We start from the raw sequence: 12,204 nt of genomic DNA, 5'->3' as shown, positions 1-12,204 counted from the left end.
GCTGGAGAAATGCAGCAGGTCTTGCAGCATCTTTGAGAGAGAAAAAAAGACTCAACCATTCAGACTCAATATGTCACTTTTTCAGAACCCAAAGTATTAACTATGTTTCTCTCTCCATGGATGCTGCCCAGACTTGCTGCCCAGATTCTCTACTAAGCTCAGGGTTTGTTTTGTTGGTCCAACACTGTGGCCTTCTGTCTCAGAGCCTGCCACGCAGTGGCATTGTTATTTCATGAGCTGGCAAACCAGCACAAAGGGGCTTTTCACCATGCTTTTCAACTGCTCCCTGAATTTAGTTTGGGTGACTGCGTAAATGTACGTGTTTGTGCAGGAGCTCAACACCTGCGACATGTACCCTGTCTCCAGTGCGATGTAAAATGGATCTTCCAATGTTTCATAAGAGTATGTTTGGGTGATGCGCCAATACAGGAAAACTGTGACGTGAGTGGCCCAGAGCAACAGGAAACTGCCTGAGACAGCAAACAGTAATATGATTGATTTTCTTCTGTTCTGCATCTCTGGGTCATGTCGATTGTTTGCATTCCTTTGGACGCGAAAGCCTTGACGTGCTTTGCTGACCACCATGATATGTCTGACTGTCAGAACATTGAGGGTTAAGATCAGAAGGAACGGGACACATGGAGTTAGAATTGTATCGATCCAATCCAATGTAACCCAAGCGGCTGAGTCATAGAAGCTCACTTTCACATCACAGAACCACGGTACATTGTTAATTACATAGAGGGGTTGGTAAGTGAAGTACCAGCGAGCGTTTTTTGCACTGAACAGCACAGTCACAACCCCTATCACCACAGCAGCTGTTGTCTGCGTGCAGTATTTTCTTTTCAGCTGCTGGCAACAAATGGCAACAAATCGGTCAAAGGTGAAAGCAACTGTTAACCAGACAGAAGAGTCCAAGGCTGCATAGACCAGGACGAATTTCAAACTGCAGAGGGGAGTGTAATCCAGGAAGCACGTCGGGAAGTATAGATCATTAATCCGATTGAATATCACGTCAATAATTACAACCAGGACATCGGCCACGGCCATAGCCAGTAGATACCTGGTGATCCCTTTAGTGAGACCAAAGTTTCCCCGAGACAGAATCACCACGGTCACCAGATTGGCTGCCAGAAACAGAGGAAAAGAAACAGCAGCCAGTAAATGATCCTCACACATGCCAGCGTGGACTTCAGCGAATGTGAGTGGAAAATTAATCCTGGGTAGTAACATAGTCAGGCTGATAGATTCAGTGTGCAGCTGCTCCTGTTGCCATTTTACTCATAAAATGTGGAATACAGGAGCGAGAGTAGGCTGTTCAGCCTTTCAGGTCTGTATCAGCATTCAATATGATCATGGCTGATCACCCAGCTCAGTACCCTGTTCCTGCCTTCTCCCCCACACCTTTTGATCCCTTTAGCCTGAAGAGCTATCACAGAATCATAGAATTCCTACAATGTGGAAACAGGCCATTTGACCCAACAAATCCACATTGAGCCTCCGAACAGTATCCCAGCCAGACCCATTCCCCTATTATTTTACATTTCCCCGACTAAAGCACCTAACGTATACATCCCTGAACACTATGGACAATTTGTCATGGCCAACTCTCCTAACTTGCACATCTTTGGACGGGAGGAGGAAACCAGAGCACCCGGAGGAAAACCACACAGACATGGTGAAAATGTGCAAACTCCACACAAATAGTCACCCGAGCCTGGAATCAAACCCAAGTCCCTGGCACTGTGAGGCAGCAATGCAAACCACTGAGCCACCCTGCTGCCCTCTACTGAGCCACCATGCCGCCCTAGCTATATCTAACTCCTTCCTGAAAACATTTGACTGCTTTCTGTCGCAGAGATTCATAGGCTCTCCACTCAGTGAAGAAATTCCTCTTTATCTCAGTCCTAAATGGCCTTATCCATATCCTTAAGCTGTGTCCCAAGGTTCTGGACTCCTGAATCATTGGGAACATTCCTCCTGCATTCACCCAGCTGAATCCTGTTAAAATTTTATACATTTCTATGAGATCACCCATTCTCCTAAATTCCAGTGAATGCAGTCTCACCTGATCCAGGCTCTCTTCATAAGTCAATAGTACCATCCCAGGAATCAGTCTGATAAATCTTTGTTGTACACCCTCCATTGCTAGAAGATCCTTTCTTACATATGGAGACCAAAACTGCTCACAATGATCCAAGAGTGGTCTCACCAAGACCCTGTGTAATGGCAGCAAGACATCACTGCTCCTATACTTGAATCCTCTTGCTATGGAGGCCAACATACCATTTGCCTTCTTCATTGCCTGCTGCACCTGCATTCAGCATTGATGTACAAAGGCACTCTGGTCTCATTGTAGCTCCCCCTTTCACAATTCTCAACCACATTTTACATTACAGCTAGTAATGTTAGCCTTGATTATTATCACAAATCAAGTGACTATCTGAAAATTAGTTGGTTTTACACCACATTGGAGATCCCTGTCTGATGTATACAGACATTAAAAACAGGCATGATGAAAGACATTGGCTTAACATCAAATTTCCAACAGTTCAGGTTGAGTGTCAAACCGAGAATTAGATTTTGTTCACTTTGTCAAATATTCGGAATGAACTAGAGATGACTGCATGAACCCTCCCTCCTTCATCAACCCTGCAGCCATGTGTTCATTTGCACTCGCTCTCTATTCCTAGCCTCACTAGCACGTAGCACCAGTAGCAATCCTGAGATTACAACTACACTTGCCATGCTTTCTAACTTCCAACCTAAATCCCCATGTTCTCTTTGCAGTTCCCCATCCCTTTCCCTGCCTATAACATTAGTAGTAATGCGTACCATGACATCTCGCTGCTCCCCCTCCCCCTGAAGAATACTGTAAACTCGATCCAAGACATTCGCTGACCCTGACACCCGGGAGGCAACATACCATCTGGGAGTCTCATTCACAACCACAGAATCTCCTGTCTGTTCTTCTCATGATTGAATCGTTCATCACTATCACTCTCCTATTCTCCTCTCTTCCCTTCTTATCCACATTGCCAGGCTCAGTGCCAGAAACCTGGCTGCCGTGGTTTTCCCCTGGTAGGTCATCGCCCCCAACAGTATCCAAAGTGGTTTACTTATTATTGAGGGGAACAGCCACAGGAGATCCCTGCACTGTTTGCTTTCCCTCACTTGATGGTCACCCAGCTACCTTTATCCCGTAACGTAGCTGTGACTATCTCCCTATAACTCCTCTCTAACACCCCCTTAGCTTCCCAAATGATCTGAAGTTCATCCAGCTCTAGCTCCAGTTCCCTAACTCTGTCTGTGTGGAGCTGGGGTTGGTGCACTTCTTGCAGGTGAATGCAGCAGGGACACTAGTGGTGACCCTTACCTCCCACATCCTGCAAGAGGAGCATGCAACTGCCCTAGCCTTCATCTCCTCTGCTCTAAATTGCCAAGAGACATTGAATAAATGAGAAAAAAAACAGCCTTAACCATCTTCCACGCGCAGTCCTTTTTTTTGGTTAGAGGAGGAGGATGGGTGGGGCACACAACACACGTTCAGCCACAGCCTGAATATATCAGTGCACATGTCCAGCAATCCCCATGTCTACGTCCACTCCTGTTGAGCGTTCGCTCACAAGGTAAGTCTTTAAGAGTGAAATTTACTTTCCTGGTCTGCTCTCTCACCACTCCCATTGCTGCAAATTCATGAGGTAAGTATTTAACAGGTAAAACTATCTTTGCAGCAGATTCCTTGGTGGGGGAGGAATCAATGACGAGAGGCAGAGATTTCAGGGAAGGGACAAAAGGTACAGGAGATGTGAGAAATTTTGTTTTCACGCAGAGGGTGGAATCTGCAACTCAATGGCTGTAACAGTGAGAAAGGCAGAAACCCTCATGTAAGGCAGAAAGGCAAGATCTGGCAACAATCTGTGGAGAGAGAAACGGTAAACAGTTTGAGTCCAGAATGACTCCTCCTCAGAACTGAAGATCCTCGTGTCTGCCCAAAACATTGACTTTCCCGTTCCTCTAATGCTGTCTGACCTGCTGTGCTTTTCCAGCTTCATATCAATTGACTCTGGCTTCCAGCATCTGCAGCCCTCAATGTCTCCTGCATTACTCTCTGGTTCTGTGGTTCAGCCGAATGTTTGACAACATGTGGAAAACAACATAATTCTCTGTTTGACGCAAAACCCAATGAGTTCAAAATTTGATCTGAAGTCCATGCCTCCTCTCTGAAGGTTACGGCGAAGGGAAAAGTGCTGGAAAATGGGATGAGAATAGTCCAGGGGTTTGTTTTTGACTGAGTGACATGAAGGGCCTTTCTCTGTGCTGTAGATCTGCCAACTCATTTTTAAGAAATTGATAATGGCGATTCAAGCCCATCTCACACCTCTTCTTTTGACGCAAAACCCAATGAGTTCAAAATTTGATCTGAAGTCCATGCCTCCTCTCTGAAGGTTACGGCGAAGGGAAAAGTGCTGGAAAATGGGATGAGAATAGTCAGGGGTTTGTTTTTGACTGAGTGAGATGAAGGGCCTTTCTCTGTGCTGTCGATCTGCCAACTCATTTTTAAGAAATTGATAATGGCGATTCAAGCCCATCTTGCACCTCTTCTTTGCATCTAGAAGCTAAACTTTTGTTCTAAAAGCGCAACAGTACAAATAATGAATCAGAGGGAAACAAGATCTTAAGATTCTCTTTTGACAACAGCTAAAAGGAAACTAAATGCTGACATTCTGCAAGGCTAGTGCTGGTAACAGATGAACAGGAACTAGTGGCAGTTAATTACCTGGAAGTCCAATAGCTGCGAGAGTCGGGTAGTAAATAGCTCCAACCTGACTGATGGTGGATCGGTGCATCTTCCTGGAAGAACGATGGTGCCTGCTCATGGTGGAAGCCATCACCATCGCCATTTCGGCACTGGGATCTTGTGCTGAATGTCCACCCTTTAATACACAGGAACAAGCACTCCAGAGAGTCAGCTGAGGAACCGCCAAAGGAAATCAATTACACATGACAAAACAAACATCAGGTTCTGGGTGTATAAAACCATTGAGTCGAGGTGGTGTTACTAAATAATAGGTTAATGCTCCTGGATTTGAGTTCCAATTCTGCAATAGTAACTCAATGGAATTTAAATGCAAAGAGTAATTCTGGAATTGAAAGCAGCACTCCATGAGACCATGATCAATTGTCATTTAAAAAAAGCCACTGAGTTCACAAATCTCCTTTAGGGAAGGACATGGACGTCTTTATTGTTCTCTCATACTCCACACTCACCACAATGGGGGTTGCTCTTAACTGCCTTCTGAAATGGCCTGGTGCGCCAACTAAGGATGGGCGGCTCATGATGGCCTTGTCTAAAAATGCCCACATCTTGTAAAAGAATAATTTTAAAATACCTTCCCCATCTGACAGAAGTACTCTTTTTTGACAACTGCAGAATGCTGGAAAGAACCATCATGTGATTCTCACTGGATCAATAACACATGTAAAGCATCCCAAATGATGTGAAAATCAGAAATGCCTCAATGGCTGAAAGATGATAACAACAGCAAATGCTGAAAACCGACGGCAGGTTTGTAACATCTACCCAAGGGAATCAGACTGAACAGCTCATGACCTTTCATCACGACTTAGAAGTATTCAAAGTGTTGTAGGTTTCAAATCTCTACATAGGGAAAAGGGTGGAAGCAAGAAGAAATAAGGGAAGGTCAGTGATCAGATGGAGAGAAGGAAACATTCAGTGCTGGAAGATCAGAAGGAGCGATGGTGGGATAAGTTAAATAAACAATGTACCTCAACATGGTGTAGACAGTAGTGATCTGAACATAAGGTGATAGAAATGAAGAAAAACAAGTAGTGGGGTGGGGGAGGTGTTAAAAAAGAAAGAAAAATGAATGTGCAGGGAAAGGTTTTGATCTAAACTTGTTAAACTCCAGTGATTAGTCCCAAAGACTGAGAAGTTCTCTTTTGAAAGATAAAGTGCTTTCTCCAAGTTGAGTTGAGACACAGCAGTTGACCAAAGATGGAAAGCTTTGGTAGAATTGGATTGAAGAATTAAATTAGAATCATAGAGTCACAGACATTTAAAACACAAAGAAGGACCCCATTGCATAAATGCCAATCAAAAGTAACCGCCTAACCATTTTAATCTCATTTTCCAGAAGTTTGCACAAAGCCTTCACATTGCAAGTGCACATCGAAACACCTCTTCAATGATATGAGGGTTTGCAGGCAGTGAGTTCCAGATTCCCACCACCCAATGGGTGAGAAAGGTTTTCTTTACATCGCCTCTAAACCTTTGCCGCCTCATGTTTGATCCCATCACCAAGCAGAAAGGTTTCCTCCTGTCTAGCCTATCGGTGTCCTACATAATTTGATATATCCCAATCATATCCCTTCTCAATCCCTTCTGATCCAAGTAAAACCACTCCAGTCTATCTAATCTCTCGTCATAACTGGAAACTCTCCAGCCTAAGCAACGTCCTGCTAAATCTCCTCTGCATCCAGTCCAGTGTGTTCACATCCCCCTCTTTTAATGTGCAACAGTGGCCTAACTAACATTTCCTACAGATCCAGCATAATCTCTCTGCTCTTAAACCATATACCTCAGTTAATAAAGACAAGTATTCCATTTGTCTTCTGAACAATTTTATCCACCTACCCTTATACCTTCAGGTAGCAGTGAACAGGCACACCAAGGTCCCTCTGATTCTCAGTGCGTCTCCTGGGTCTGACTGTTCATCAGTAAATCCTATGCCTTGTCTATTGACTGAGGACTGGAACTGCGTCTCTTGTATTCTGCTGGGCAATTGAGGTTTTTGTCTGTTTCTTATGGGTGCACTATTTTATTCATTTATTCGGGGCAATTAAGAGTCAAACACATCGATGTGGATGTGGAGTAATTTGTAAGGCAGACTGCATAAGGATGGCAGATTTCCTTCTCCAATGTATATTAGGAATATAGGGACACAAGAATTTGGAGCAGGAGTAGGCAATTCAGCCCTTCGAGACCTCAGTGCTATTCAACATGGCTGATCTTATCCTATCTTATCTTATTTTGGTTGTGAAGGCAAAATTAAGACCATAAGGAATGGAGTAGGCCATTCAATCCCTCAAGCCTGCAACACCATTCAATGGGATCATGGCTGATCGAACGTTCCTCAACTCCACTTTCCTGCCTTCCTACTGATCAAAAATCTAACAATTAAAAGTCTGATGCTGTACTGACTGAATTAGCCTGGCATGATGATTATGTCTTTGTTATTTATATAAATGGTTTGGATGTCAATATTGGTGGAATGGTTAGTAATTTTGCAGATAACACCAAATTTGGTCGCCTAGTGGGCAGTGAAGAAGGTTATCTCAGAGTACAATGGGACCTTGATCAGAGGGGCTGAGGAGTGGCCGATGGAGTTTAATTTAAGTAAATGTGATGTGCTGTGTTTTGGTAAGACTGATCAGGGCAGGAATGGGTAGGGTGCCGGGACGTGTTGCCAGAGAGACCTTGGGATGCAAATTCAGAGTTCATTGAAGAAGTAGCTGTTTGGCACACTTGCCATTATTGGCTAGTGCATTGAGTTGGGATGTCATGTTGCGGCTGTATAGTACATTAGTTCGGCCACTTTTAGAATATGGCGTTCAGTTCCAGACTTCCTGCTACAGGAAAGATGTTGTGAAACCTAAAAGGGTACAGGAATAATTTAAAAGGATGTTTCTGGGATTAGACAGTTTCAGCCACAGAGAGAGTCTGAGTAAGCTGGGGCCATTTTCCCTGGAGTGTCGGTGACCTGATAGAAATTTATAAAATACTTGGCGGGGGGGGGTATGGATATGATGAATAGCCAAGGTGTTTTCCCAGTTTTGGGGAGTCCAAACCTACAAGGCATAAGTTTAAAATGGGAGGGGAAACATACAACACAGACTTAAGGGGCAAACTTTTCACGCAGAAGGTCGTGCATGTGTGGAATGAGCTGCCAGAGGAAGTACTGGAGGCTGCTACAAACAGAACATTTAAAAGACATCTGGATGAGTATGTGACAAAGAAGATTTAGAGGGATATGTGTCAAATGCTTGCAAATGGGATGAGATCAGTTTCGGACATCTGGGCGGCATGCAAAAGTTGAACTTAAGGTTCGGGTTCTGTGTTCTACAACACTCTGACTTTATGATTCTAGAAGCTGCAGGAGTTCGAGAATTTGTGGCTGTACTGAGTATATTGGATGTGCCTCCCAGCTGGGTAACAAGTGCAAGGAGATCAGGAGATAGGCAGATGCATTGCAAAAGGAAAGTAGTCGTTACAAGATAATTTCCAAAATAAAAGGGAAATATGAGGGGTGATTGTGGTGTCGACAGATTCCTACATTGACAAGTAAACTAAAGGCTCAGCAAAAACTCACATTCACAGCCCATGTTCCTTCCTCAGTGGCTGTCTGCAACTCCATCTTACCCCATATAGGTTTCAACAGATTTCATTCTTCATGAATCCGCCCAGAATTACAGGGATCTCTGCAACATGCAATAATCCTCAGGCAGCTGTTGCTACCACTCAGTGAGATCCGTACTCAGTGTCATACAGTGCCACATGCACACAGTATACTTCTCTCTTTCTATCAGCACTACTTCATGCTTTCTCTCTAAGTTTTACTGGTCTCCAGTTCCATTTTATTCTTCGTCACATTTGATCATTTGATGCCATAGCAAGATCAATACTGCTTCTTCCTCTCATCCAGTTTTCAAAAAAAGAATCAATTTTGCTTCCAATTCTCACCCTACACCCATTATCAGTTGGTCCATCTTTAACTCTTCCATTCCTTTCTTTGATGTCTCTGCTTCTATTTCTGGTGATAGAGTATCCACTAACATCGACTACAAATCACATTTGATCATTTGATGCCATAGCAAGATCAATACTGCTTCTTCCTCTCATCCAGTTTTCAAAAAAAGAATCAATTTTGCTTCCAATTCTCACCCTACACCCATCATCAGCTGGTCCATCTTTAACTCTTCCATTCCTTCCTTTGATGTCTCTGCTTCTATTTCTGGTGATAGACTATCCACTAACATCGACTACAAACTGACCAATTGTCTTGATTACACTTCCTCACATTCCTTCAATTCCCCATTCTCCAGGATTCTCCATCTTGAACCCATCTGTTCATCTGTGGAATTCACGACCCGAGAGTGCCTTGGATGCCGGGACGTTGAATAGATTTAAGCTTTAGGTTGACAGATTTTTAATTGGAAGTGTGTTGAAGGGTTATGCGGAGTGGTTAAGAAAGTGGAGTTGAGGCCAAGATAAGATCAGCCATGATTGTACTTAATGGCAGAGCAGGCTTAGGCACTGAATGGCTTACTCCTGCTCCTAGCCCTTCTGTTCTTGAGCTGCTATCTTTAGCAGAGTGCCTCCAACATTTTCTCCATTTTCTGCAATTGAGAACTGTCCCCACCATGGTTGACAGACCCTGAGCCATACCTTATCCATTTCCTACACTTCATCCCCCAACCCTTCCCTGCCTTCTCAGAACAATGATAAGATCACCTTCGTTCTCAGTTCCCATCCCTCTGAATTTGCATGATCATCCTCACCATTTCCCTCATCTCCAGTGGGATGGTGCCACCAAACATATTTTCCCCTCCCTCCATAGTCAGCATATTATAAGGATCCTGGTCCACCCCTTCAATACTCCTGACATTTCAACAACACACCCTCCCATGACATCTTCCCATGCCATCACAGAATATGTCAAACTTGCCCTTTCACCTCCTCCTTCCTCATGGTCTAAACCGCTAATTGCACCTTCTTGGTGAGAGGCAAAAAAACTGCAGATGCTGTAATTCAAGGTAGACAACCAGGAGGCTGGAAGGACACAGCAATCCAGCTACCTTCCAGGACATGTCTTTTTCAATCTGATCTACAGCATCCACTACTCACAATGCAGTCTCCAGTGCATGGGCAAGACCAAACATAACTTTGATCTGAGTAGATCTAACTTACTGTCACCTGTTCAAATCTTGCATGAACACCTATCTCACATTTCAGTCTCTCATTTTACACTATTTGCAATCCTGTTTTTTATGCTGTAGACACTTCCACAACCTGTCAACAGCATAAACAAATACCATTTCCAGCCTCTTTCAGTTCAGAAGAAATCATACTAGACCTAAAACGTTAACTCCATTTCTCTCCATAGATGCTGCTAGACCTGTTAACTTTCTCCAATGTGTTCTGTGATAAATTTTATAGTTGGTAATATCACCAAGACAAAAGATCTTGTTCAGGTTTTCATTAAAGTGCACTGTCTTGTTTGTGTGTTGCACGTACACGTCCTGACCTAAGGCCAGGTTGATTTACATGACTTAAAAGTTACAGACAGATTCATTTTGAAAATTGACTTCCACGTTTTTTGTTTTATTATTTTTTTTTATCAGAACTGTGGGTGTCACTTGTGAGACCAGCTTTTTGGTAGACGGTCCTTAATTGCTCCCCTGAAATCAGCGGCTTGCTCCGACCATTTCAGAAGGCAGCTGAGACCCAAGCCCATGTAGGAACAGGACTGGGACATTCAGCCCATCGAGTGAGTTGCTGTCATTCTGTATTCCTATCGCCCAGGTGGAGTGAGGATGATGGATTTGCCTCCCAAAAGGACATTAGTGAACCCAATGGATTTGCACAGCAGCCAATCATAACTCCGTGATCACTGTTATGGAGGCCAGTATTCAGTTTCAGATTTATTAATTTACTTTAAAATTCCTTTAGCCGACTGTAATGGGGTTTGAACCCGGATCCCCAGAGCATTGGAGTAGTTTTTTTTTATTCCGGCATCCAGTGATATTCAGATTTTCTGACAGATTGCAAACCATTCTCAATGGCAGCTTTTTTTGGTCAAAATTACTGCCTTTCAATTTGAGATTTTTATTTTAAATTAAGCTCACCCAGCAGGTTTTACATCCAGAGGTTTATCTGGGACTTTTCAATTACTGGAATCAAGGCAAAATACTGCTGGTGCTGCAAATCTGAGACAAACACAGAGAAGGCTGGAGAAATGCAGCAGGTCTTGCAGCATCTTTGAGAGAGAAAAAAAGACTCAACCATTCAGACTCAATATGTCACTTTTTCAGAACCCAAAGTATTAACTATGTTTCTCTCTCCATGGATGCTGCCCAGACTTGCTGCCCAGATTCTCTACTAAGCTCAGGGTTTGTTTTGTTGGTCCAACACTGTGGCCTTCTGTCTCAGAGCCTGCCATGCAGTGACATTGTTATTTCATGAGCTGGCAAACCAGCACAAAGGGGCTTTTCACCATGCTTTTCAACTGCTCCCTGAATTTAGTTTGGGTGACTGCGTAAATGTACGTGTTTGTGCAGGAGCTCAACACCTGCGACATGTACCCTGTCTCCAGTGCGATGTAAAATGGATCTTCCAATGTTTCATAAGAGTATGTTTGGGTGATGCGCCAATACAGGAAAACTGTGACGTGAGTGGCCCAGAGCAACAGGAAACTGCCTGAGACAGCAAACAGTAATATGATTGATTTTCTTCTGTTCTGCATCTCTGGGTCATGTCGATTGTTTGCATTCCTTTGGACGCGAAAGCCTTGACGTGCTTTGCTGACCACCATGATATGTCTGACTGTCAGAACATTGAGGGTTAAGATCAGAAGGAACGGGACACATGGAGTTAGAATTGTATCGATCCAATCCAATGTAACCCAAGCGGCTGAGTCATAGAAGCTCACTTTCACATCACAGAACCACGGTACATTGTTAATTACATAGAGGGGTTGGTAAGTGAAGTACCAGCGAGCGTTTTTTGCACTGAACAGCACAGTCACAACCCCTATCACCACAGCAGCTGTTGTCTGCGTGCAGTATTTTCTTTTCAGCTGCTGGCAACAAATCGGTCAAAGGTGAAAGCAACTGTTAACCAGACAGAAGAGTCCAAGGCTGCATAGACCAGGACGAATTTCAAACTGCAGAGGGGAGTGTAATCCAGGAAGCACGTCGGGAAGTATAGATCATTAATCCGATTGAATATCACGTCAGTAATTACAACCAGTAGATCGGCCACAGCCATGGCCAGTAGATACCTGGTGATCCCTTTAGTGAGACCAAAGTTTCCCCGAGACAGAATCACCACGGTCACCAGATTGGCTGCCAGAAACAGAGGAAAAGAAACAGCAGCCAGTAAATGATCCTCACACATGCCAG

General features: G+C 43.8%; 1 protein-coding gene across 1 annotated transcript; it reads right to left on the bottom strand.

The window, feature by feature from the left end:
- Positions 1–225: 225 nt before the first annotated feature.
- Positions 226–1,179, bottom strand: LOC122547439 (probable G-protein coupled receptor 139). The gene has a single exon (XM_043686061.1). The coding sequence runs from the start codon at positions 1,177–1,179 to the stop codon at positions 226–228; it is 954 nt and encodes a 317-aa protein (XP_043541996.1).
- Positions 1,180–12,204: the final 11,025 nt, after the last annotated feature.

The sequence above is a fragment of the Chiloscyllium plagiosum genome, unplaced genomic scaffold (assembly GCF_004010195.1).
Source record: "Chiloscyllium plagiosum isolate BGI_BamShark_2017 unplaced genomic scaffold, ASM401019v2 scaf_8655, whole genome shotgun sequence".
In the NCBI taxonomy this organism is placed as follows: domain Eukaryota; kingdom Metazoa; phylum Chordata; class Chondrichthyes; order Orectolobiformes; family Hemiscylliidae; genus Chiloscyllium; species Chiloscyllium plagiosum.
Note: the sequence above shows the minus strand (reverse complement) of the source record. Positions and strands in the feature narration are given on the sequence as shown.

What these genes read in the sequence shown, in the direction of transcription:
- LOC122547439 (XM_043686061.1), bottom strand. Translation starts at nt 1,179, where the DNA reads ATGTGTGAGGATCATTTACTGGCTGCTGTTTCTTTTCCTCTGTTTCTG.